Raw genomic sequence first — 27864 nt, 5'->3', positions numbered from 1 at the left:
GTTAATCATTTATTGTACCTAAATAACCAATTAAACTTTCTCCAGGTATGAATGTATGGGAAAAAACAGGCCACATAGGTTGAGTACTGTCTAGAGTTTCAGACATCTACTCGGGATCTTAGAACACATTCCCTGAAAATGGGGGGAATGCTGTAATAGGAACACAATAAACATTTGTTAAAAGAACGAGAACTGCACCCTATAGAAATCTCCAAGTCGAATGAAATGGAAGGATCTCGTTTCTGATTCTCATAGATGCATCATTGTCATTGTCATCGGCACTGTCACATCATCAACCTTTACAGGTTCGGACGAAACTTTACATGTTCTCTATGCAGAGTCTCTCTCTCTCTCTCTCTCTCTCTCTCTCTCTCTCTCTCTCTCTCTTTCTCACACACACACACACACACACACACACATAGAATTTTCATCTGTTGGTTCCCCAAATGGCCACAATGGCTCATCCATGGATCAGGCCAAAGCCAGGAGCCAGGAACTTTATCTGGGTTCCCCCATGGGTGCAGGAGCCAAGTGCTTGACCCAGCATCCACTGCCTTCCCAGGAGCATCAGCAGAGAGCTGGGTCAGAAGTGGAACAATTGGGACTTGAAAGGTGCTGATACGGGATGCCGGCATCGCAGTCAGTGGCCTACCCCTCCGCACCACAGTGCCCGCCCTGATGTCCACGTGTCATTTACATTAAGATGCCCCAGAAAAACTCAGACTCACCCATCGCCGTGGTGTTCACCTGGCCCTGCTACCTGGCTTCAAATCCTGGCTCCAGCACTGAGCAGCAGCGTGAGCTCCTTTGGCCAAGTCTTCTGAGCTCGTTTCTTCTGGACAATGCGGGTGATGTGAGCGATGCCCCCTTAGGGTTGCCCTGAGGACCCAATGTGACAAGGCAAGTAGTCGTGAGTACTCCATGCAATGACACAGGGAAAGCAGGTGCCCAGAGGCTTCCCTTTCTCTGTGAGCCCCTGGAGTCCACTTTACAATAGACCTACCCATGCTGAGGGCCTGCTGCCTCAGGGGTGCAGCCCCATCTCCAAGGCACTGGGGGATGCTGCAAGCAGGGCTCACGGAGCAGAGAACTCGGGGGACTAGTGCTGCTCCCTGGGTGCCTCTTTGCTTAGCTGGCTGGCAGGAGGCCCAGCGTCGGGCCAGCTGGGGACCCGGCTGGGGAGAGGGTGAAATGGCAGAACTGGCATCTTACCACCCTCTCCCAATCTCGCTGACAGAAGCATCCTGGCACTTTTTCCTCTCTCCCTGTCACAATCCAGGTCAGACATCACCCTCAGCCCCCTCCGTGAGAGGGAAAGAAACTGTGTCCCCTTCTCCCTTCGGTTGTTGGATGCACCCTGAGGCTTGTCTTACACATGAGCGTTTTTCTGTGGCTGCCCCCACTGGTGATGCACAGAACACGTCCCACACATCACACTCTCCAGAAAAATATGTGCCCCTCTGTGCACCCACCCATGTGTTTTGTTATACTGGGTTAAAGGGTATCTATTTAAATAATAACAATGAAATATACAGCCAACTTGATTGTACATTACATATAGCCAATTGACTCTCACAGCATGCCTTCCCGCATTTGTGGCAACTTCTTGCATTAACCAATCCGTGCTTGCAGTTCAACTGCGATTTGATAATATTAGACTGTGAATACCAACAAGAGTACTTCAAACAGTTCACAGACAATGCAGGCTGTGGAAAACTACACGTGGATTTCAAAGTCTTTTGCAGCAAAGTAAACTTCCCTTTTAATTCCAATTTCTATGATCTTTTTGAAGTACCTTGTACTTGATGAGTTTCTGATTCAGCAAAGAAGTCTGCAGGTGATCGAATGAATGTTCTTCTGTCATGAATGCTGGCTGATACTTTCCTATATGTTAATGAGAAAGAGGAAAGTGAAACAAGCGAGACATATGTCACAACCTCACTTTGTTGTTGGTGACAGGTGTGACTTCTGTGCTGAATGAGAGCAGTGTGGAATCCTGGAGGACTATTTGCTCAATTTCTTTGTTCTATTTACAAAGTAGTGGCTGCAGACACACCACACTTTTAAAATATTTTTTCATTTATTTGAAAGGCAGAGAGAGAAAGAGAGAGAGAGAGAGAGAGAGAGAGACAGTGAGAGTGAGAGCAAGAGAGAGAGAGAGAGAAAGAGAGAATCTTCCATCTGCTGGTTCACTCTCTAAATGGCTACAATGGCTGGGGTTGGGCCAGGCCAAAGCCAGGAGCCTGGAACTCCATCCAGGTCCCCCATGTGGGTGGCAGGGGCCCAAGTACTTGGGCCATCTTCCACTGCTTCACCAAGTGTATTAGCAGGGAGCCGGATCAGAAATGGAGCAGTTGAGACTTGAATAAGTGCCCTCATATGGGATGCCAGTGTCACAAGGTGGTGGCTTAGCCTGCTGCACCATGGCACTTGCCCCCATGCCAGATTTTTTGGGTTCATCTGTATTGTAAACATTTTCTCCATCACTTTCTTTTCTTTTCTTTTTTTTTTTTAGCTTCATTTTCTTTATTTGATAGAGAAAGAGAGACAGAGAGACAGAGACAGAGAAAAATCTTCCATTCATTCCCTAAATGGCCACAATGACCACGGCTGGGCCATACTGAAGCCAGGAGCCTGGAGCTTCCTCCAGGTCTCCTACATGGGTGCAGAGTCCCCAGGGGTTCGGCCATCCTCTGCTGCTTTCCCAGGCACATTAGCAGAGATCTGGATTGGAAGTAGAGCAGCCAGGACTTGAGTAAATGCTCATATGGTATGCCGGCGTTGCAGGCAGAGGCCTTACCCACTGTGCCATAATGCCGGCCCCTGTGTTACTTTCTTAAGTGTAAGATGCAGGCAACCAACAAAGCAACAAATCAAGCTAAGATTGTAGTGCTTGCCCATTTCGATTTCTGGGGTGTAAATGCACACGAGGGCTGATTTCAAGCTCCCTTTGCAAAATCACTAGAAGTTCAGTTGGGAAGACAGGCAAGGTGGTATGGATGCACTGCACAGAGGTAGGTTCAGGAGCCTGGGTAATGGTACAGTCATTGGGAACTGGTAGGTTTTGAGTATTTATTATGCTTGCTTTTAATGTAATTTGTTTACATGTAAGTCTGAATAATTTAACTTTTAGTTATGGCTATATTTGACAACTATATCACAAAAATTCCTGAAAATAGGGCTTTTATGAGCCAGTATGAGCTGGCTCCAGCACTGACTGATGCCACAAGTGGAGCAGATCTCCATCCTGCTTTGGTCACAGTGCCTAGCACAATGCCTGCCTCATGGCAGCCTTCTGCAATCACATGCTACTGAGTGACTTGCATTGTCTGGGTGCTTCTGTCCCCCCAAGTCTGTAAGTTCCTTGGAAGAAAAACCATCTCAGAGCGATGTTGGAGTCCATAGTAATCATCACTGCCTGGCATATATGAATGATTAAGTTTACATGCTAGGAAGTGTACCCCACAAGTGCTACAAGTAGGACATTAAAATACATGGGTGTTCTATTTTACTAACTTTTTTGATTTAAGGAATTTCGATGCTATTCCAACTAAGAAGGCTACAAAGTTAAGACATTTTCCCAAAGTCTAATAGTAATTTTTGATTCCTCAAAGCAATGGGCACAGCCTTTTGAAGTCTGGATAGTTTTCCAGCTGAGCACAGCAGCCTTATGGGGTGGAGGGTGGACCAGTCTCCTTGATGAGGCCCTGTGCTCCAACTCCACAGAGGAGACATGTTCTGTTACAGGACAGACTGAAAGTTCAGATGCACATCTGTGTCCTGTGGCTCAGGGCTCCTGGCCTGAAGGAATGAGCAGGGGAAACACACAAATAATCTGAAAGCAGGAGAAAAACCCAGAGCAAGCCCAATTCTCACCAAAAAATATGGAAACTTGACTCATGGGTAGCAGAAAGCAAGGATGGACGTTTTCTCTGGGCATCAATCGGATGTCGAGAGCCGTGTCATCAGCCACATGGGGTGCAGATGAATCTCTTGTCTACTATTTCTTTCCCACTGCTTCCCTGCGGTCAGCTCATGTCGCTGGCTGCATAATGAATTACCACACTCGCTATGGTTTCAGACAGCACACGTTCACTGCAGCACAGTTTGCATGGGCCAGGGGTCTGCGTCCAGCTTCATGGGGTCCTCTGCTTGGTGTCAGGCATTTGTTAGGTTGCGTTCTCATCTGGAGGCTCAACTGGGGAAAAGTTTTTCTCCAAGTTCATTCTTGTCATGCTGTGACTGTCATTGTCACACATTTCCTTGCGGAGGTGTGGCAGCCCCCGTGGGAGGCGTGGATAACAGAGTAGGAAAGCTTGCCCTCAGAGCGTTCCCTAGCGGTAGGAAGCCCGTAAAGGAAGTAATAAAGAATCAAAACAACACGTTAACTACAAGGTGTGACATGTGCTTTGAAGAAGAAGGGGGAAAATAACACAGGGGTGCAACTCAACTTTCGATGGCACAGAGTGGGGAGGCCTTCAGAAAGCAGTGATGTTGAGGCCTGAAACGTGAGAAGACCCACCAATCTCCATGCAGGAGCTAGAAAGAATATTCTTTTTTTTTTCTCCCAGAAACCTTTTATTTAAGGTATACAAACTTCATGCATTTCACAAATACAAATTTAGGAACATTGTGATCCTTCCCACTGTACCCATCCTCCCACCTGCATTCCCACCCTTCTTCCTCCTCCCTCTCCTATTCCCATTCTTATTTTCCTACTAAGATCTATTTTCTATTAACTTTATATACATAAGATTAACCCTATACTAAGTAAAGAGCTCAAAAAATCGTATAAAAATCCCCTTTCTTTAATGGTCAAGACAAGGGCTGTTCAAAGTTATCGCATCTCAAAGTGTCAATTTCACTTCTACAGATTGCCTTTTAGGTGCTCTATTAGTTATCACAGATCAGGGAGAACATATGGTACTTTTCCTTTTGGGACTGGTTTATTTCACTAAGTATAATGTTTTCCAGTTGCATCCATTTTGTTGCAAATGACAGGATTTAATTTTTTTTACTGCTGTGTAGTATTCCATGGTGTACATATCTCATAATTTCTTTATCCAGTCTTCAATTGGCAGACATTTGGGTTAATTCTATCTTAGCTATTGTAAATTGAGCTGTGATAAACATGGAGTACAGATAACTCTTTCATATGCTGGTTTCATTTCCCTTGTATACATTTCTAGGAGTGGGATGGCTGGGTCATGTGGTAGGTCTATATTCAGATTTCTGAGGTATCTCCACACTGTCTTCCATAGTGGCTTTACCAGTTTACATTCCCACCAGCAGTGGATTAGGGTGCCTTTTTCCCCACATCCTCTCCAGCATGTTGTTTGTTGATTTCTGTATGAGAGCCATAGGAAGAATATTCTAAGAGGAGGGACCAGGTATGCAAGGTCTCAGCCTGGCAAAGTGCTTAGTGGGGGTTAGGGCACAGCGGGTGACAAGGACAGGGTGCTGGTGAGAGGCGAGACGCCACTGTGAACTGGAACTGGAGGATGAGGCCAAGGAGGGTGTCACAGATGACTCAGGGACTCAGGAACCAGGATGGTGTGAACCCCAGGTGAGCTGGCAAACAGGTTCCCCTCCTCCCACAGAGGGCCTGGCTTCGTAGCAAGTGTTCCTTTCTGTGCTGTACATACTCTTGCTCTGGGCAACATCCAGCTGTCCACTAGCTTGCAAGGGATCTTGAATGGCTCAGTCTGATCTTGCTCCAGCAGGCAGAACCACCACGGCTCTCAACACAGGTCTCTCGGGAACAGCACACCACTTGGTGGCTTTGAGGTCTGAGCAGGGGACAGGCTTGGTGAGCGCCAGTGTTTGGTGCCACGTGGTTCTCACCTTCTGACCTGTTCTTCAGGTCTCCACGAGAAGTCTCTTCCTCTGGGAAGCCATTCCTGATTGCTCAGGACGGGGTTCCAGTTTCCACCTCAGTGTGCCCTTTCCACAGCACCCCCCTGAGGGTTTGGCTGGCTGCCGACGCTCTGCTCGGCTGAGCTCTGGGAAGGCAGGGGACAAAGTCTGGGCCCTCCTCGAGGCTGCTTTTCCTCAGAGCCATGCACGGTGCCTGCCTCGCAGCAGGGCTTGGTTCACCTTCCTGGAGTGGGGGCGCCACTCCTCACTTGGCACTCAGGGCTCTCTGAGCTGGACCGACTCCAGCACCTCTTCCTGTCCCTCTTCCCCCAGCCGCTCCAGATCAGAAGTGTTGGGGGTTTAGTGTGATGGACGTGACCTTGCAGGTTTCTTGGGCAGCTCTGAATCCGAGCGCCAGCTTCGGTGTTTAGTTGCCTTTACTCTGCAAATTACTTCATAGTTTTGACTCAGTTTCACTATCTGTCAAACAGATTTCATGAAGCCTTTTATAGAACAGGGTAAATGCCGTACTTTGTGGATTCACAGGTGCACATTTTCCCCCTCATCTCCTAACATCTGAAATTGGGACGTGTGTTATAGTTGCTGTTAAGAAAGCAGTGTGTCGTTGTTCACCTGGTAGCTTTTGCTTTTATTGGTGGTTCATTTACTAATGTGTGTCTTAGACTTTATTTTTTTTAACTTTTATTTAATGAATATAAATTTCCAAAGTACAGCTTATGGATTACAGTGGCTTCCCCCCCCATAACGTCCCTCCCACCCGCAACCCTCCCCTCTCCCACTCCCTCTCCCCTTCCATTCACATCAAGATTCATTTTCGATTCTCTTTATCTACAGAAGATCAGTTTAGCATACATTAAGTAAAGATTTCAACAGTTTGCTCCCACACAGAAACATAAAGTGAAAAATACTGTTTGAGTACTAGTTATAGCATTAAATCTCAATGTACAGCACACTAAGGACAAAGATCCTACATAAGGAGTAAGTGCACAGTGACTCCTGTTGTTGACTTAACAAATTGACACTCCTGTTTATGGCATCAGTAATCACCCTAGGCTCTTGTCATGAGCTGCCAAGGCTATGGAAGCTCTCTGAGTTCACTGACTCTGATCATATTTAGACAAGGCCATGGTCAAAGTGGAAGTTCTCTCCTCCCTTCAGAGAAAGGTACCTCCTTCTTTGATGACCCATTCTTTCCACTGGGATCTCACTCGTGGAGATCTTTCATTTAGGCTTTTTTTTTCCCCCCAGAGTGTCTTGGCTTTCCATGCCTGAAATACTCTCATGGGCATTTCAGCCAGATCCGCATGCCTTAAGGGCTGATTCTGAGGCCAGAGTGCTGTTAGGACATTTGCCATTCTATGGGTCTGCTGTGTATCTCACTTCCCATGTTGGATCATTCTCTCCCTTTTTATTCTATCAGCTAGTATTTGCAGACACTATTCTTGTTTATGTGATCCCTTTGGTTCTTAGTCCTATCATTACGATCAATTGTGAACAGAAATTGATCACTGGGACTAGTGAGATGGCATTGGTACATGCCACCTCGATGGGATTGAATTCGAATCCCCTGGTATGTTTCTAACTCCACCGTTTGAGGCAAGTCAGCTTGAGCATGTCCCGAATTGCACATCTCTTCCCTCTCTTATTCCCACTCTTATGTTTAACAGCGATCACTTTTCAGTTAAGTTTCAGCACTTAAGAAGAATTGTGTATTGATTACAGTATTCAACCAAAAGTATTAAGTAGAACAAACCAAAAAATACTAAGAGGGATAACATATTAAGCTGCTCATCAACAGTCAGGGTGAGGGCTGATCAAGTCACCGTTTCTCATAGTGTTCATTTCACTTTAACAGGTTTCCTTTTTGGAGCTCAGTTAGTTGTCACCTATCAAGGAGAACAAGTGCTATTTGTCCCTTTGGGATTGGCTTTTTTCACTCAACATAATGTTTTCCAAATTCCTAACAGGGATCACTTTTCAGTTAAAATTTAAACACCTAAGAACAATTGTGTGTCAATTACAGAGCTCAACCAATGGTACTAGAACAAAAAAAATTACTAAAATGGATAAAGTATTACATTGTACATGAACCGTCAGGACAAGAGCTGATCAAGTCACTGTTTCTTACAGTGTCCATTTCACTTCAACAAGTTTCCCCTTTGGTGCTCAGTTAGTTGTCTCCAATCAGGGAGAACATATATTTGTCACTTGGGACTGGCTTAATTCACTCAGCATGATGTTTTCCAAATTCCTCCATCTTGTTGCAAATGACTGGGTTTCGTTGTTTTTGACTGCTGTATAGTATTCTATAGAGTACATGTCCCATAATTTCTTAATCCAGTCTACTGTTGATGGGCATGTGGGTTGGTTCCAGGTCTTAGCTATTGTGAATTGTGCTGCAATAAACATTAGGGTGCAGACTGCTTTTTTGTTTGCCAATTTAATTTCCTTTGGGTAAATTCCAAGGAGTGGGATGGCTGGGTCGAACGGTAGGGTTATATTCAGGTTTCTGAGGAATCTCCAGACTGACTTCCATAGTGGCTTAACCAGTTTGCATTCCCACCAACAGTGGGTTAGTGTCCCTTTTTCCCCACATCCTCTCCAGCATCTATTGTTGGTAGATTTCTGAATGTGAGCCATTCTAACTGGGGTGAGGTGAAACCTCATTGTGGTTTTGATTTGCATTTCCCTGATTGCTAGTGATCTTGAACATTTTTTCATGTGTCTGTTGGCCATTTGGATTTCCTCTTTTGAAAAATGTCTATTGAGGTCCTTGGCCCATCTCTCTTTTTTTTTTTTTTTAACTTTTATTTAATGAATATAAATTTCCAAAGTACAGCTTATGGATTACAATGGCTTCCCCCCCATAACGTCCCTCCCACCCGCAACCCTCCCCTCTCCCACTCCCTCTCCCCTTCCATTCACGTCAAGATTCATTTTCGATTCTCTTTATCTACAGAAGATCAGTTTAGCATACATTAAGTAAAGATTTCAACAGTTTGCTCCCACACAGAAACATAAAGTGAAAAATAATAAAAATAATAGATGATTTTTCAAATGATGATGAAATCAGATCAGACCTATTGTCATGTTTAATCCCAGTGAGAGTCGAGAGTCAAGTTGGGAATTGATAATTTCTTCTTCTTTTTTTTTTTTTTTTTTTTTTTTTTACAGAAGATCAGTTTAGTATACATTAAGTAAAGCTTTCAACAGTTTGCACCCCCATAGAAACACAAAGTGAAATATACTGTTTGAGTACTCATTATAGCATTAAGTCTCAATGTACAGCACGCTAAGGACAGAGATCCTACATGAGGAGCGAGTGCACAGTGACTCCTGTTGTTGACTTTACAAATTGACACTCTTGTTTATGGCCTCAGTAATCTCCCCATGCTCCAGTCATGAGTTTCCAAGGCTATGGAAGCCCCTTGAGTTCTCCGACTCTTATCTTGTTTAGACAAGGTCATAGTCAAAGTGGAGGTTCTCTCCTCCCTTCAGAGAAAGGTACCTCCTTCTTTGAAGACCTGTTCTTTCCACTGGGATCTCACTCACAGAGATCTTTCATTTAGGTGTTTTTTTTTTTTTTTTTTTTTTTTTTTTTTTTTTTTGTCAGAGTGTCTTGGCTTTCCATGCCTGAAATACTCTCATGGGCTTTTCAGCCAGATCGGAATGCCTTTAGGGCTGATTCTGAGGCCAGAGTGCTGTTTAGGACATCTGCCATTATGAGTCTGCTGAGTATCTCGCTTCCCATGTTGGATCACTCTCCCCTTTATTTATTATATCGGTTAGTATTAGGAGGTACTAGACTTGTTTATGTGGTCCCTTTGACTCTTAGTCCTTTCATTATGATCAATTGTGAACTGAAAATTGATCACTTGGACTAGTGAGATGGCATTGGTACATGCCACCTTGATGGGATTGAATTGGAGTCCCCTGGTATGTTTCTAACTCTACCATTTGGGGCAAGTCAGCCCGAGCATGTCCCAAATTGTACATCTCTTCCCTCTCTTATTCCCACTCTTATGTTTAACAGGGATCACATTTCAGTTAAATTTTAACACTTAAGAATAACTGTGTACTAATTACAGAATTAAACCAGTCATATTAAGTAGAGCAGACAAAAAAACTACTAAGAGGAATAATCTATTAAGTTGTTCATTAACAGTCAGGGCTATGCTGATCAAGTCACCATTTCTCATAGTGTCCATTTCACTTCAACAGGTTTCCTTTTTGGTGTTCAGTCAGTTGTCACCAATCAGGGAGGACATATGGTATTTGTCCTTTGGGACTGGCTTATTTCACTCAGCAGGATGTGTTCCAGATTCCTCCATTTTGTTGCAAATGACTGGATTTCATTGTTTCTTACTGCGGTATAGTATTCTAAAGAGTACATATCCCATAATTTCTTTATCCAGTCTACCGTTGATGGGCATTTAGGTTGGTTCCAGGTCTTGGCTATTGTGAATTGTGCTGCAATAAACATTAGGGTGCAGACTGCTTTTTTGTTTGCCAATTTAAATTCCTTTGGGTAAATCCCAAGGAGTGGGATGGCTGGGTCGAACGGTAGGGTTATATTCAGGTTTCTGAGGAATCTCCAGACTGACTTCCATAGTGGCTTGACCAGTTTGCATTCCCACCAACAGTGGGTTAGTGTCCCTTTTTCCCCACATCCTCGCCAGCATCTGTTGTTGGTAGATTTCTGTATGTGAGCCATTCTAACTGGGGTGAGGTGAAACCTCATTGTGGTTTTGATTTGCATTTCCCTGATTGCTAGTGATCTTGAACATTTTTTCATGTGTCTGTTGGCCATTGGATTTCCTCTTTTGAAAAATGTCTATTGAGGTCCTTGGCCCATCTCTTAAGTGGGTTGTTGGTTTTGTTTTGGTGGAGTTTCTTGATCTCTTTGTAGATTCTGGTTATTAACCCTTTATCTGTTGCATAGTTTGCAAATATTTTTTCCCATTCTGTCGGTTGTCTCTTCACTCTCCTGACTGTTTCTTTTGCAGTACAGAAACTTCTCAATTTGATGCAATCCCAATAGTTGATTTTGGCTTTGATTGCCTGCGCCTCCAGCGTCTTTTCCAGAAATTCTTTGCAGGTGCCAATATCTTGAAGGGTTTCTCCAATGTTCTCTAATAACTTGATGGTGTCAGGTCGTAGATTTAGGTCTTTAATCCACGTTGAGTGGATTTTTGTGTAAGTTGTAAGGTAGGGGTCTTGCTTCATGCTTCTGCACATGGGAATCCAATTTTCCCAGCACCATTTATTGAATAGACTGTCCTTACTCAAGGGATTGGTTTTGGATCCTTGATCAAATATGAGTTGGCTGTAGATGTTTGAATTGATTTCTGGTGTTTCAATTCTGTTCCATTGGTCTATCCATCTGTTTCTGTACCAGTACCATGCTGTTTTGATTACAACTGCCCTGTAGTATGTCCTGAAATCTGGTATTGTGATGCCTCCAGCTTTTTGTTGTACAAGATTGCTTTAGCTATTCGAGGTCTCCTGTGTCTCCATATAAATTTCAGCACCATTTTTTCCAGATCTGAGAAGAAGGTCTTTGGTATCTTGATTGGTATTGCATTGAATCTATAAATTGCTTTTGGGAGAATGGACATTTTGATGATATTGATTCTTCTAATCCATGAGCATGGAAGATTTTTCCATTTCTTGGTATCCTCTTCTATTTCTTTCTTTAAGGTTTTGTAATTTTCATCGTAGAGATCTTTAACATCCTTGGTTAAGTTTATTCCAAGGTATTTGATTGTTTTTGTAGCCATTGTGAATGGGATTGATCTTAGCAGTTCTTTCTCAGCCATGGCATTGTCTGTGTATACAAAGGCTGTTGATTTTTGTGCATTGATTTTATACCCTGCTACTTTGCCAAACTCCTCTATGAGTTCCAATAGTCTCTTAGTAGAGTTCTTTGGGTCCCCTAAATAAAGAATCATGTCATCTGCAAAGAAGGATAGTTTGAGTTCTTCCTTCCCAATTTGTATCCCTTTAATTTCTTTTTCTTGCCTAATAGCTCTGGCTAGAACTTCCAGAACTATATTGAATAGCAGTGGTGAGAGTGGGCATCCCTGTCTGGTACCAGATCTCAGTGGAAATGCTTCCAACTTTTCCCCATTCAATAGGATGTTGACCGTGGGTTTTTCATAGATTGCTTTGATTGTATTGAGGAATGTTCCTTGCAAACCCAGTTTGCTTAGAGTTTTCATCATGAACGGGTGTTGTATTTTATCAAATGCTTTCTCGGTGTCTATTGAGATAATCATATGGTTTTTCTTCTGCAGTCTGTTAATGTGGTGTATCACATTGATTGTTTTGCGCACATTAAACCATCCCTGCATACCAGGGATAAATCCCACTTGGTCTGGGTGGATGATCTTTCTGATGTGCGAGAATTTTATTGAGGATTTTTGCATCTATGTTCATCAGGGATATTGGTCTGTAATTCTCTTTCAATGCTGCATCTTTTTCTGGCTTAGGAATTAAGGTGATGCTGGCTTCATAGAAAGAATTTGGGAGGACTCCCTCTTTTTCGATTGCTCTGAATAGTTTGAGAAGAATTGGAGTCAGTTCTTCTTTAAATGTCTGCTAGAATTCAGCAGTGAATCCATCTGGTCCTGGGCTTTTCTTTGTTGGGAGGGCCTTTATGACTGTTTTAATTTCTGTCTCAGTTATGGGTCTGTTTAGGTTTTCGATGTCTTCCTGGTTCAATTTAGGTAGGTTGCATGTGTCCAGGAATCTATCCATTTCTGATAGGTTTCCCTGTTTGCTGGCATACAAGTCCTTGTAGTAATTTCTGTGGTGTCTGTTGTTACGTTTCCTTTTTCATCTCTGATTTTATTGATTTGGGTCTTTTCTCTTCTTTTTTTAGTTAGTTGGGCCAATGGGGTGTCAATTTTGTTTATTTTTTCAAAAAACCAGCTCCTGGTTTGGCTGATTTTTTGTAATGTTTTTTTTTTTTTGGATTCAATCCTGTTGATTTCTTCTCTGATTTTAATTATTTCTCTTCTCCTACTAGATTTGGGTTTGGTTTGCTGTAGGTTTTCTAGATCCTTGAGATGCGTTGAAAGCTCATCTATTTGGTACCTTTACAGTTTCTTGATGTAGGCACCTATTGATATAAACTTTCCTCTTAACACTGCTTTTGCTGTGTCCCATAAGTTTTGGTATGTTGTGCTGTTATCCTCATTTACTTCCAGAAAATTTTTGATTTCTCTTTTAATTTCTTCTATGACCCATTGTTCATTCAGGAGCATGTTGTTCAATCTCCATGTGTTTGCGTATGCTCTAGGGATTCCTGAGTTGCTAATTTCCAACTTCATTCCTTTATGGTCTGAGAAGCCGCATGGTATGATTCTAATTCTTTTGAATTTGCTGAGACTTGCTTTATGGCCTAGTATGTGATCAATCCTAGAGAAGGTTCTATGTACTGCTGAGAAGAATGTAAAATCTTTAGCTGTAGGATTGAAAGTTCTGTATATATCTGTTAGATCCATTTGGGCTATAGTGTCATTTAAATCTACTGTATTCTTGTTGATCTTCTGTCCTGTTGATCTATTTCTGAGAGTGGAGTATTGAAGTCCCCCAGTACTATTGTATTGGGGTCTAAGTCTCCCTTTAAGTCCCTTAACAAATCTTTTAGATAAACCGGTGCCCTGTAGTTAGGTGCATATACATTGACAATTGTTATATCTTCTTGTTGTATTGATCCCTTAATCATTATATAGTGTCCCTCTTTGTCTCTCTTAACAGTTTTTGTGGTAAAGTTTATGTTGTCCGATATTAAGATGGCTACGCCCGCTCTTTTTTCATTTCTGTTGGCATGGTATATCTTTTTCCAGCCTTTCACTTTCAGTCTGTATGGATCTTTGTTGGAAAGATGTGTTTCTTCTAAGCAGCAAATAGATGGGTTTTGTTCCTTAACCCAATCAGCCAATCTGTGTCTTTTAACTGGACAGTTCAGGCCATTAACGTTCAATGTGACTAATGATAAGTGGTAACTTTGCCCTGCCATTTGCCAAAGATAAGTTCTAATATATGCTTTGAATTCCCTGTGATCTTTTGCTGTGAGGTTTCCTTCCTTTACCTTCTTTCATATTGATGACCGTGTTTCTGTGTTTCTGTGTGTAACACATCTTTAAGCATCTTTTGCAGGGCTGGACGAGTGGCAACAAATTCTTTCAATTTCTGTTTGCTATGAAAAGTCTTTATTTCACCTTCATTCACAAATGATAGCTTTGCAGGATATAATATTCTGGGCTGGCAGTTTTTCTCCCTTAGTACCTGGGCTATATCTCTCCATTCCCTCCTAGCTTGTAGGGTTTCTGATGAGAAATCAGCTGTGAGTCTGATTGGAGATCCTCTGAGAGTAATCTGACGTTTCTCTCTTGCACATTTTAGGATCTTTTCTTTATGTTTCACTGTGGAGAGTTTAATTACAATGTGTCGTGGTGAGGATCTCTTTTGGTCGTGTTTATTAGGGGTTCTGTGAGCTTCCTGTACTAGGATTTCTCTTTCTCCAAACCTGGGAAATTTTCTGCTAATATCTCACTAAAAAGGCCTTCTAATCCTTTCTCCCTCTCCATGCCTTCAAGAACTCCTAGAACCCGAATGTTGGGTTTTTTTAATAGTATCCTGAAGATTCCGGACAATATGTTTTAGATTTCTAATTTCCTCTTCTTTTCTTTGGTCTGACTGTATCCTTTCCTGTTCTCTGTCTCCTAAGTCCGATATTCTCTCTTCTGCTTCACCCATTCTGTTTGTAAGGCTCTCTATTGTGTTTTTTCATTTGATCTATTGAATTCTTCACTTCATTATGATTTGTCATCACTATCACAGTTTCCTGTTGTACTAGTTGTTTCGTTTCATTTTGATTCCTCCTTAATATTTCATTTTCACGAGAGAGATTTTCTATCTTGTCCATTAAGGATTTCTGTAGTTCAAGAATTTGTTTTTGAGAACTTCTTAATGTTCTTATCAATTTTTTGAGATCTGCTTCTTGCATTTCTTCTATGTCATCATCTTCATAATCTTGAATTGGGGTGTCTTTTTCATTTTGGGGCGTCATGGTGACTTCCTTGTTTTTATTACCTCGGTTTTTGCGTTTGTTATTTGGCATATTGGAGATATTTGGTTTCTTCACTGTGGTGCTTTTTCTTATTATACTATGACTCTAGATTAAGTGGACTGTCTGTTTTTGATGGAGCCTTAGAGGCTTGAGATGGGTGTGGCCTGAGAGCTCTGTTTGGTGTGCCAAAGGTGACACTCTCTCTTTCTTTCCTTTTTTTATTCAAAAGGGAAGTAATTCCGCACAGCTGAATGAAGTTGGAGGTAGTTAGCAGGCAAATGATATACCCACAGGAGCCAGAGATCGGAAGCTCTTTCCCAAGGACCCCACAGGGAATCTGTTCTGCCCTCAGAGTGGGCTCAAATTCTCCTTCAGTCTCCTACTGGGTTGCCAAAGTTACGGAACTGTAGTGTCTCTGGAGAGTACTCACGTGAATTCCGTGAGTTCTCTCCCCCACCGTCTCTTTTTTCACAGTCTCAGTTCAGTAGCACCACAATTTTACTAGGTCCTAATCTCCTGTTAATTCACCCCGCCCAGAGTCAGGTTTTTCTGCTAGGCTCAGGGCCGGTGCAGACCTGAGGTCGCTCTGCTTATGACGTATGTCCAAGATGGTGCCTGCTCTTTGTCTTGCTCGCCCTTGAGAGGTGAGCGGAGAGAGAGAAACCCATGTCCGTACCAGTCACTTTTTTTTTTTTTTTCTCTCTCTCTCTTCAAGTTAGCCTGGTGAACTTTTCCCCCCCGGGGTTCATTCCCTCTAGTCTCCTCTTTCCGCTTGCCTGCCGGTGTCTCTGGCTATTGAGGTTCAGCTCACCTCGCGTTCCAGTGCTGGTGTGTTGAGTCTGCTGCTGGTGTCCCGAACTGTGGGCTCCCACGCTCTCCACGCAGGTCCACTGTGAATCACGCGTTCCGGAAGAGTTTCTTCCCCTACTCTTCCTTGAACCTGCAGTATCTCCACTTTTATTAAACTGTCTCTCCCCGGACTATCAATGTGCTCCCTTCCTATTCCGCCATCTTGCCTCCTTAGACTTTATTTTTTTGAGATTTATTTTTATTTATTTGAATGGCAGAGTGATAGAGAGGCAGAGATAGAGAGAAAAAAGAGGTTTTTTTCATAAGCTGGTTTATTCCCCAAATGGCCATGATGGCCAAGGCTGGGCCATGCCGAAGCCAGCAGCCAGGAACTGTATCCAGGTCTCCCATGTGGGTAGCAGGGGCCCAAGTATTTGGGGAGATCATCTATCTTCCCAGGTGCATTAGCAGAGAGATGGATGGAAGTGGAGCAGCGGGACTCGAACTGGTGCTCCGAGCAGATATGGGATGCTGGTGTTACAAGTGGTGGCTTAACCCTCTGCACCACAACGCCAGCCCCGGCTTGGCTAATTTTTGAGTGCTGCCATGTGCTAGGCGCTATGCTATGCCCTCCATGTGTCCTGTCTTACTGACTTCCCACAATCTATGAGAACGGCACTATTTCTGAGAGGTTTGCTAATGAACAAAAGACAAGCCAGTGAACGGAGGAGCTAGGACTTCACTGAGTTCCCTCTGGTGGGAGACTGCACGGAACAGCCTGACGCCTGTGGGCTGGTTGTAGAACAGAAGTCGAGGACCTGTCCCCGCAGCTGCTGAAATCACCTTGCTTGCTGGTGAGTGGGAGAGGTGCTGTGGGCAGGTGCTTGGTTACTGCCAGTGACACTAGTGCTAAGGACCTGGTGAGATTCCTCTGACCTTGGGCCACAGAGAAGAGTCCTCACACTTTGTTTACAGCCTTGCCCTCTGCAGAGCTGTGCTGCTCCAGCGTCCCCATTGTTAGCCTCTGAAAAAGTCCTACCTGCAGATCCTACAGGATCACCTTAGATCTCGGCCGCTCCCGTTCTGCGAAGCCCATTCATCCGCCTCCGAGGCCTCTCCTTGACAGCAGCTGGCACCTCTGGATGGCTGCCCACAGTGCAATAAAAGGCAGCATACACTTAAGAGTTTCCGAAAACGCCGGAATGCTCCATTCATTTCCCGCCCCAGCATATGCCAGCGCTGCAGCTGCAAGTCGGATGATGCGGCCCCCGGTGCTGCTGCGAAGCGCGTAGTGGAATCTGTGACTTCTTGACAGGTGCCTGTGAGTGTGGAGAAGGAGCCCGTGGCTGTGAGGAAGAGAGGGTGCTCACAGGGCTGGGATGATGCTGCCAGATTCTTTCCTTAGGTGGCAAAGGGGCTGGGTAGCAGCCTTGGTGCCCTTCTTCAAATACAGCCTCCAATGCCAAGGGTCATGGCTTTGGCTATGCCCAGATGAGGTCTTGGGGGAAGAAGGCCAAGAGCGAGTGAGCATGCAAACATCCCTTTTTCTGTACTGCATGGCTCAGGAGTGGGAGGCTGTCGTGCTCGGGGGCGGGTCATACCGAGCGGGAGCCCTGGGTGGCCTCGTGCTCAAGCACATGGGAACTGGGCTCTGGGCTCAGGCAGAGGCAGCTGCAGCCACCGTCTGTCTCACTTCTCTTCCTTCCTTCCTTCTTGGTCTTGCCTCACTGTTTCTTCATGAGCTGTGTATAGAGCACAGGCAGCTATGGCGGTCCTGTCTTTTTGGAGCGGATTGTGGGTCTGGCTTTAGGCATGGCCCCCAGTGCACACGGAGCCTCATGCACCATTAGCAGTTTAGGATGCAAGAGGGAATGTGCCTTTCTAGGTCCCTTTACTCTGGGTGTCCTGAGCCCCAGAGGCATTCCTGTGGAAGCTGGGTAAGCTCTGGGTGAGATAGCACTTGTGCTGCTGGTGGGGGATGGGGAGGCAGTGCAGTGAGCCCTGGGTCCCTGCAAACTTGACCCTGTGTGTCTCCACCTGCCATGCATCTAGTCATGGATGGTTTTTCATCAACCTGCAGTGTAGATGAGCGTTCAAGAGCTGCGATTCTGAGAGTGATGTTTCCTTTCCCTGGCTTGCTGACATTCTCAACCCCATTGATTGAGCTGGGAGGAAGTCTTTGTCTCCTCTTCATCCCCTCTCAGGAAGTTGGGACTCTGGGCCAGTCCTAGGAACCAGTTGCAGCTTTGTTCTCTCTCTAGGAGGGGCCCTGTTCACCAGCTGAGTGGATGTTCTTTCCTCAAACACAAAGCTCATGGGACAGTTCCATCCTTCTGGGTTCATTTCTGGTCTGTGTCCAGCTCCGTCCTCACCCGTGGCTCCTCTCTTTACATACTTGATCACAAGAAAAGATGCTTGACATCTGTGGCAAAGGCTGACATGGGCCCAAATCCACAATGGGAGCTAGGTTACATTTCTTGCCTAGGGTCAATGTTGACAGTCTCTGTTAAAGGATAAAAGTGTGTTAGCTTAACTAAGCCCCTGGACCTTGAGAAATGTCCAAAGGAATGTCCTGTCCCTTTGAGAAGGCTTATGCATATGCAATTTGTTCACACTCATAAATCTTTCTTTTAGGGCAGCAAGAACGGCTGAGTCCTCATCAGGACCTAACTGAGTGGATGTGCGAATGAGCTCTTGCTCCACAGTCATCTCTGTCGTTTCCCTGTGGCTTCTGCTCATCTGTCACTTCTGGCTTACCTTTTATTCTTCTTGCATATCATAAACATGTGTGTTTTTACTAGTCTTCTTTGGGCTGTAATCTGTTAGAAGCTATGACCTTATTCCCTAAAATTCTCTTGACTATTAATAGTAATAGTAATGATAATAATAACAGCCACGAAGTGGGCATTTAGCCCAGTGGTTATGGCACCTGGGTTTGATTAAAGTGGTTAAAGTACCTGGGTTTGATTCCTGCCTCCAAATCCTGACTCCAACTTCCTGCTAATGCAGACTGTGGGAGGCAGCAGGTGATGGCTCAAATAATTTGGTTCCTGCCACGTACATGGGAGACCTGAATTATGTTCCTAGCCCAGCTCTGGCTCTGGCCCAGCCTTGGCTGTTGAGGTATATTTTAGGAGTGAATGAAGGGAGCTCTATATGTCTCTCAAATAACCTTGGTATATGATGATTGGTATATGGTTGACATAATCCTTTTATTTGCATTACTCAACTTGATCCCTATGAGGCAGCAGGAGGAAATAAAGTCTGGTGGTTAGGAGAACAAGTTTCAGGGTCAGAGACCTTGGACCAAATTCTGGCTTGAATATTGGTTACCCATGGGATCCAGGGTAAGCTATTTAACTATCTCATCAGCTCTTACAGTTGTGGGGATTAAGTAAAATGTTTAGTCTACTATGTGATTGATGATCAGTATACAAAAATTGGTTATCTAAGTTGTATATCAATAACCATTATTCGCACATAAGGTACAGAGAAGTTAAAGGAGTTGCCCAAAGGGAAGCACTCCAACTCTTGGGTTCTTTCCTCTGGGAAAGGCAGCCTGGCGTGTTTCCATGAGGATGGCACCAGGGTGTTCCCAAGGCCGGAAGTCTCACTTCCAGGGAAGAGGGCAGCACTCATCAGAGATTGGGGGACTAACCTTTTCCAGTTTCCCAAAGGGATGAAGTTCACTGCTGTGAGCTGTGTAGCGTTTGCCTCGTGTAATCTCTGGTAGTGCTTCCAGCATGTCCCCCATGTCCTGCCCAGCTGACCATGGTCAGCCAGGGTATGGTGGCAACCCTTCTATCTCAACCAGACCAAGTTCTCCTGTTCTGCTTCACACCCATAAAACGTAAATATTGAAAACAAGTGTTTTTGAGGATTCTTGTGCATAGAACTGGATGGTTTTAGGTTCTAGGGATCCATCTTTGCCAAGTACACTTCTGTCCTATTTCCTTATACCATACATGAGCTTTATTGCTGGGTGTACTTTCTTCACACACAATCTGCTTTTATAAGGATTAGACGTTATCCACATTTTCACAAGGGTTTAGCTTTCCGCCTTGGAGTGCCTATGTGTGCCTTTGTGCAGGGACTTGAAACAGAAGTAAGCAGGAGGGAACTGGAGGTGTCTGGACAAGGGCAGAGTTTCACAGAGACTTTTTAAAAAGGCTAGACTTCCTGAGGGATGGGAGGACTTGAAGGCCAGGCATTCTGACTGAAGGCAATGGGGGAAACTTGGAGGTCTTTATGCTGCCTGGTGAGGACAGCGCTAATGCACTTGGCTGGGCCTGTCTGCTTCCTTTCTCCCTCTACCCCTCACCATTTTGGAAACCCCACACTGGGTCCAAGATGCCTGAAATAAACTGATTTTATTGTGCGTTTTGGGACCTGACCACTAAAGATGCAAGGTGCAGGTTTGTGGCACAGTGAGTGTGGCCTCTGCTTGGGACGCCAGCATTCTATACTGGAGGCTGGTTTGAATCCTGGCTGCTCTGCTTCTGAACCAGCTCTCTGCTGATGCACCTTGGCAGCAGCAATGAATGTCTCAAATACTTGAGTCCCTGCCACCCACAGAGGAGAACACGACGGAGTTTCTGGCTCCTGGTTTTGATCCGGCATAGCCACGCTGTTACAGGAATTTGGGGAGAGAACCAAAGGATAGGAAATCTCTTTCTCTCTCTCACCATTCCGCTTTTCAAATAAATATATAAATAAAATTTTAAAATTTAAAGATGATGAAAAGCAGGTACCCAAAGTTGATAATACGCTGAGATCCCATCCTAGCATTTTCTGCACTTAGCTCAGCCCTTCTGGCAGGGTGTGTCTCGGGCTTGCTTCCCCCTTTCTCCTCAGTCTTGATGCATTAGTTATCGACTGACTGCTGTGTAATAAATTGCCCTAAAATGTAGCTTCAAAACATGATAAATATCCATTATCCCTCACAGTGTCTGTGGATCAGGAATTTAGCAACAGTTTAGCTGTATGATTTTAGCTTAGAGCCAAAAGCTCTCAAATGAAGTTGTAGTCAGAGTGTTGGGAGGGGCTATGGTCATCTGAAGATTTAGTTAGGGTTGGATGATGCTCTCCCAAAAGGCCTACTCACGTGCCTGGCTGCCCGGGGCTGGCTGCTGGCTGGTGGCCTCGGCTCCTCACTTTCCAGTTCTTTGGAGGGCTGCCTGGGTGTCTCTGTGAATTGGTACTTGGCTCCTGCAGAAACAATGACCCATACAAGACCAATGCAGAGGCCACAATGTCTCTCACGGCCCACCCTTGGAGGCCACACTCTACCTTGTCTGCACCACCCTGATGCAGATCAGGCTTCTTTAGTTTGTGAAGGGACCACACAGGCGTGTGAGTGCCAGAAGGTGAAAACCATGGAGGGCTGCCTGGCGGGCTTGCTACGGCACTGGCTCACCCTGCATAACAATAATTCTCTTCTGCAGCTTCTCACCGTTCTACTCAGGAGTCTTCCTGCATGAGCCTCCCCAGGGGAGAAGCCGTGGGAGGCGGGGGACTGTTGTGCCTGCTTGGAACACACATGCCTGTTATCTTCTGTCTGTCTGCGCTTCTCAGGAAAGGAATGTTGAAGTTAATGGAAATGAGCATCAAACACCAGACTTAGAAAAATTCAAAGGAGAACTTCTTAGGTGCTAGGCATTGTGGTAAAAAAGTTAGATGATTGTGTTAGTATGTACAGATGAGGCAGTGCTGTCATTAAGCGCTCTCTCTCTCTTTCTCTCTCTCTTTTTTTAATATAAAGGGAAAGAGGCAGAGAGAGAGGAAGCTCCACAGCTCAGGAGTGGTAGGGCCAGCCCTGAATACAGCCCGTCCAACCTGAAGGCCCAGTCGGGGCTGAGAGCTCTTGCTCAGCCCTGTCAGTTGGGTGTCCCATCTTAGCAAAAACACAGCAAACCTGGGGTCTTTGTGAGTGACCAATAGTATGTTTTATACTTTACAAATGGATTTCTGGAAACTATTTCCTTTAAGCCAGAATGCTTTAAAAATTATTATTATTTTTTTTTTCATTTTATTTGAAAGGCAGAGGTGGGAAGAGAGGGAAGGAAGCTGGAGGGAGGGGAGAGAGAGAGAGATAGAGATAGAGAGAGAGAGAGAGATATCTTCCACCTACTGGTTCACTCCCCAAATGCCAAGGTAGGGACAGGCTGAAGCAGGAAGCTAGGAACTCAGTCTGGGTCTCGCATGTGGGTGTCGGGGACCTAAGTACTTGAGTCATCACCTTCTTCCTCCCATGATGCACATTTCCAGAAAGCTGGAGTTGGGACTTGAACCAGGTACTCTGATATGTCATGTAGGCTTTAACTGCTTAAACCAATGAAAAACCTTAAATGCCTGCCCCTGTTTTAAAAGAAAATTATTTATTTATTTGGAAGGTGGGGGGAGAGTGCAAGAACGAGCAAGTGAGCTCTCGTCTACTGATTCACTCTCCAAATGCCTTCAATAGCTGGAGCTGGTCTGGGCTAACGCCTGTAGCTGGGAACTCAAAGCAGGGCTCCTGTGTGGGCTGCAGGAGCCAACATGGTTGCCTGCCTGCTCAGTGACACTTGGACATGTAAGATGTGAAACTCTCAGACTCACAGAAGAATATTTTGTGACCTAGGCTGAGGCAAAGTGATTTTAGGTGTGAAACCAAAAGCACAATCCATAAAAAAAAAAGCATTTGATAAATTGGACTTCATGAAAATAAACACTTTTGCTTTGTGAAAGACCCTGTTAAGGGATGAAACGACAGGCAAAGACTGGGAAAACATATGTGCAAGACAGACGACTTGCGTCTAAAATGTACAGAGCACTTTCTCAACTCAGGACTAAGAAAACAATCCTACTGGTATATGAACAAAAGACCTAGACATTTAACCAAAGGGGATGTAGATGGAATTGAACTCAAATGGAAGTTCGACATCATTAGCCATTGGTAAACTACAACTTAAAACCATCATGACACTGTTATTAGGACGGCTAAAATACAAAACACCAACAGTTTTCAAGTGCTTTCAAGGACACAGAGAAACAGGATCACTCGTCTATTCCTGGTGGGAATGGGAAGTGGCCACTATGGAGAAGTTTGGCAGTTTCTCATAAAGTTAAGGCTACATCTATCACACAGCCCAGTACATGCCCTTGGAGGTTTTTATCCCAGGGAAATACAAATGTTTGTTTACACAAAACCCAACCCGACTGCTCATATCAGTTTTCTTTTTAAGCACCGCAAATCAGAAAGAGCTCACATATCCTTCAACAGGAGGACGGTTAAACTGTGTAAAATCTATACAACTGTATACTTCTCAGCTGTATAAGGAAAGAAACTGTAAAACATGAAGCAATTTGGATGGACTTCAAGAACATTATGCTGGGTGAAAAAAAAGCAGTCTAAGAGATGACACTCACTCATATAAGAGTCCAGTGATGGAGAGCTGACATGTGACTGGCAGGCGTTAGTTGCCTGGGGCCATGTGACTGTGGAGGAGCAGGACGAAGGAGGTTGTTTGTGGTGATGGAATCTTTCTGGATCTAGATTATGGTGATCATTGCACAGATCTAGACTTGTGATAAGATTTCATAAAGCTGTATACAAAAAATCCACATAAAGGCTGGTGGAATCTGAAGAATGGCAGAAGAGTGCTGTGCCATTGTCAAATTTTTGATACTGTGCGGTGGTTGTGCCAGATGTTATCACTGGAGAAAGCTATGTGGAGGCTACGTGGGGACTCTTCACTGTATTCACAATTTCTTGTGAGTACTAAAATTTTTTTCAAAATAAAAATAACCAACAAACAGAACTTCCAGATAAGACCAGACAGAAGCCCTTGTGTCTTCTCATTTCATACTTGGAGCTCTGACTACTTGGCAGTGACAGCCCTCACATGGTCCTTCATTGCTTGCCTTTGTTGTAAAAGCAGAACTAAGATGGAGAGGAATGCAACGTCTTTGCTAAAACAGTGTTTCCCAAAGTGTGTCTGCTGGACACGCATTCAGCAAGATTTAAGAATAAATGTTCTGTGTCCAAGTACCATTAGAAAATCTGGCTTAAGCACACTTCCTTACTGACAGACGTCATGATAGGATGTGAACGTTATGCTGTGGGCCTCCAAGAAAAGGCGAATGAATATGACAGTTCCTTAACTTCTGTAAGTATCCCGAGGGACTAAGGATCTATGTGTTTGGAACACTGAGCTAAAACTTTCACTGGAGAAGGGAAGCATGAGAAGCCATTGAATTCCTTTCATTTTGGGACTTTATGTTTGGCTTGAGCCCAGAGTCTGTCCGGGTTTTTGTAATGTACTTAGTACTGTGAATTAGAGGAGACATGCTGGGGAAAAAGTAATTCAACAGTCATTGTGCAAGTTCATGGGAGAATGGAATGAAAAGTATGGGCTTGTTTTGGTGCAGAAATTTTTTGGGGTGCAACATTTTTTCATGGTTTGTAGAAAATTTATATATTAAAATTCAATACTTGTTTTGCACTAAAATAAACTCACCTTTAATTCCATTTTCTGAAGACTCCTTGCACGAGAAGTCTTATTTGTTCTCTCTGGATGCTCTCCATTGAACAGAGGATTTAAGAATCCTTCCTCCTCCTCTCATTCATTCTGGCTTCTCCCAGAGCAAGTGATCCAAGAGACAGCAAGGTGGAAGGGGCAGTGTCTTCTACGATGTAGAAGCCTCACTTCATGATTTCGGCAATGTCCTATTGGTTACTGAGACCAGCCCTATTTATCCCAATTCAGTGCAGGAGAGACTATGCAATGACACAGATTCCAAGATGAAAGAATCACTGGGGACCATCCTGAAAGTTGGCTTCTAAAACTACCGTATAAAAGGAAGATTTGATTGAATGATCCTCCTTAAATGAGCAGGTGTGTATTCTCAAGAGGCTAAAAGCACAAGCATTTTCTAAAGACTGTGTTGCCATCCTTTTCACAAGAAGGAATACAATACTAGGATCACAATTTGCTCATTCTTTATTTAAAAAAATATTTATTTATATTTGTTTTTATGCAAGATGGGGTGCATGGAGACAGACAAAGAGACACCCCCCCCATCTACTTATTTACTCCCCAAATGCCACAAAGAGGCCCAGGTCAAGGCCAAAGCTGTGAGCCAAGAACCCAATCCACATCTCCCATGTGGGTGGCAGGGACTGAACTGCTTGAATCACCACCTGCTGCCTCTCAGGGTGTGCATGAGCAGGAAGCTGGGATCGAGAGCAGAGCTGGACTCAAACCCAGGCACTCAGTGTGGGATGTGGGCATCCTAACTGCCTGCTCCTGTCCTTTCAATATTCATTGAGCACCTACAATGTCCCATCAGGTTGCTTAGGACCTTTGCAGCAAGTGCCCTGTGAGAGACCCAAATTCCAGGATGCAGTAGGAAATCAGACAGATAAAGACCAGGAAAAACTGTCTTGATTTATACCCAGACCCGAACACTTGTCACTCATCCTAATAATCCTCTTCAGTAGGGACCGTAAGTAATCACCCTGGCCCAAACAGCACTTGTGCCCTTTGTTTGGTGGGTAATGACTTCATTTCATGTGCTCTGCTACATGGACAGACTGCCCTGTCTTGCCCCTCTCTCTGGTCATAATTCTTTCTGTTCCCATTTCAGCTGAGACAGGTGCCCTCCAAACCACACTCCTTATATTTATCAAAGCTAAATAGCTTCCTGTTGTCTTCCTCCATTTTTCTAAGAGCCAGCTCCTCTTATCTTACTCAGAGAGCCTAACTGGAATGGGAAACTTGATTAATACACAATTGATCTCCTCCTTCAGGTTATTTATATCTCAGTCAAAATTCTTGGTTGCTTGCAAGAAATGGATACTGGCCATCCCAAGTGAAAGGATGCTTAAGCTTGAGGAATTCATTGAAGTGGAGTGGGGATTCTCAGGAAGGCTTGAGGAGTGGGTGAGAACCCAGGGCTCTCTCTTTACAGGGATCAGCGTGCTGTTGCTTCTTCAGTCCCTGACTAACACCTTTCAGATTCAAAGGCCTGGGGCCGGCACCATGGCTCATTTGGTTAATCACCCACCTGTGGCGCCGGCATCCCATATGGACGCCAGTTCTAGTCCTGGTTGAGCTCTCTGCTGTGACCTGGGAGGGCAGTGGAGGATGGCCCAATGGCTTGGGTCCCTGCACCTGCATGGGAGACCTGGAGGAAGCACATGGCTCCTGGCTTTGGATTGGTGTAGCTCCACTGTAGCGACCATTTGGGGGTTGAGCCAATGGAAGGAAGACCTTTCTCTCTGTCTCTCTCTCACACTGTCTAACTCTATCTGTCAAATAAAATAAAATAAAGATTCAAAGTCCTGGGAAATGACATCCAATAGTCTTGTCCAAAGTCAAGTTCAGACTGCACGGGTCAAGTCCGCAAGAGACTCCTTTTGTAAAAAAAAAAAAAAAAAAAAAAAGGCAAATATTTCTACATGTACCCTAATTCCCTAAATGGCTCTTGTTGATTTGTCACCATGTCATTTAAACAGAATCTTTTCATTACTCAGCGAGGAGTCAATTACTCTACAGTTTTTAGGACCCACCTGTGCCTCGTATTTTCCATAAACAACCCCCTAAGTTGGCAAACCCATGCCAGAAGTGTTTCAATTGGATATTCTGTTAATTTACCAATAATCAACTTGGAATGCCATTTACTAGAGAAAATTAGATGAATTTGGCATGAGCAGAAAAGTATTGATTTCTGCCCTATACATTTTTATTATGAATATTTGATTTCTAAATTAACCCATATCATTAATTAGAGCAGTGAGACAGACACTCAAAGCAAGCTGTGGTGCTGCGGATTTCTGGGTCTTTCTCATTAACAATTTTAGGTAACAATGGTTCATTATCTGAATTTCTTTTCTGGACCAGACTTAGTGTCTTACTGCAGCAAGCAGCCTCCTGCTTGCTGGGTTATGGTCACCTTTTAATTGTCCTTCCCTCTGTCCTTCGTTATCAATAAATCACTTGGCTGGCTCATATTTTACCATTTTCTTTGGAATGGAAGCCTGATTGACCTGGATGCTGTGCCCAGGATCTTATAATCTTTCTCAGAAGAACACTGGATTCTAGTTGTCTCTAAGAATCTCTATAGTCCCTAAAACAGAACCTCAGCTTGGTAAGCAGCATGAGCTTAATTAATTACTTTTTGAATGATTAAAAGGATGAGAGAGTGAGTTGTGGTGTTTTAGTCTGTTTGGGCTGCTGTAATAATATACAATGGCAGAGTAGGTACTAGGCAACAGAATAGCATTGTTCACAGTTGGAAGCCTGGGAAGTCCAAGATGAAGACATTGGCAGATTTGGTCTGGTGCATGCGTGCTTTCTGGTTCAGGGATGGAGACTTCTCACTGTGTCCTCACATGGTGGAGGGATGAGGGGTCTCTCTTGGACCTCTCTGAATCCCATTCAATCTTCTTGCTATACTTTCAATCATTAGTTTGAATGTCCCTCAGAGTTCCATGTGTTAGGAGCCTGATCCCCAAAGTCTTTCACTGATGATCAACTGTTAATGGACTAAGGGCAGAGACTTGATCGTATACTTGCTGTTAGCCAGAAGGTGGAGAAGCAAGGAGACTTAATCCAGTTGGGAGGTGGGCCTAGTGGGAGGTCCTTAAGTCATTTGGGTTATGTCCTTGAAGGCAGTCCTCACAAGAGGGATGGTTATAAAGGTTGAGTTAGGCCTAGGCTCTGTTTCTGCTTCCTCTCCATGCATTCAGCAATCAGCTAACGGGGCTGTCTGATCATGGACTATGAGTCTCTAAAACTGTGAGCCAAAATAAGCCTTCTTCCTTCCTAAGCAGCTTATCTCACGCATGTTTGCTAGTGAGACAATGAGAGATTTAATGTGAAATCCATCAGTGGCAATCCTCAACACATGGTGGCTTTGGGATTGCTATCACAATTCCCATCACCATCAGCAGCTTGATCATTGTTACCATCACCAATGCCATCATTACCTTGATCCCTACCACCACCACTGCCAACGCCATTGGCTTTGTCATCACCAGCAGGACCACCATAATCATTACTACCACCACTACTGCCACAAACACCATCAGCAGCATCACTGATACCATAGTGCCCTATCATTATTGTTATTGTCAT

At 44.2% G+C, this 27864-nt stretch overlaps 1 protein-coding gene across 7 annotated transcripts in view; it reads right to left on the bottom strand.

The window, feature by feature from the left end:
* Positions 1-383: 383 nt before the first annotated feature.
* Positions 384-27864, bottom strand: part of CFAP20DC (CFAP20 domain containing) — a 343042-nt gene continuing 315561 nt past the window's right edge. For 3 of the 7 annotated variants that reach the window (XM_051852248.2, XM_070050663.1, XM_051852251.2), the window contains 2 exons: positions 20850-20953; positions 387-879 (listed from right to left, as the gene is read on the bottom strand). In XM_051852248.2, coding sequence (XP_051708208.2) covers positions 757-879; positions 20850-20953 — 227 coding nt within the window. In that variant the 3' untranslated portion in view covers positions 387-756. Of the gene's footprint in view, positions 880-20849; positions 20954-27864 lie in introns of all 7 variants that reach the window. The other 4 variants (XM_051852249.2, XM_051852250.2, XM_051852253.2 and 1 more) reach the window with 3 other exon arrangements.

The sequence above is a fragment of the Oryctolagus cuniculus genome, chromosome 10, assembly GCF_964237555.1.
Source record: "Oryctolagus cuniculus chromosome 10, mOryCun1.1, whole genome shotgun sequence".
NCBI lineage: Eukaryota > Metazoa > Chordata > Mammalia > Lagomorpha > Leporidae > Oryctolagus > Oryctolagus cuniculus.
Note: the sequence above shows the minus strand (reverse complement) of the source record. Positions and strands in the feature narration are given on the sequence as shown.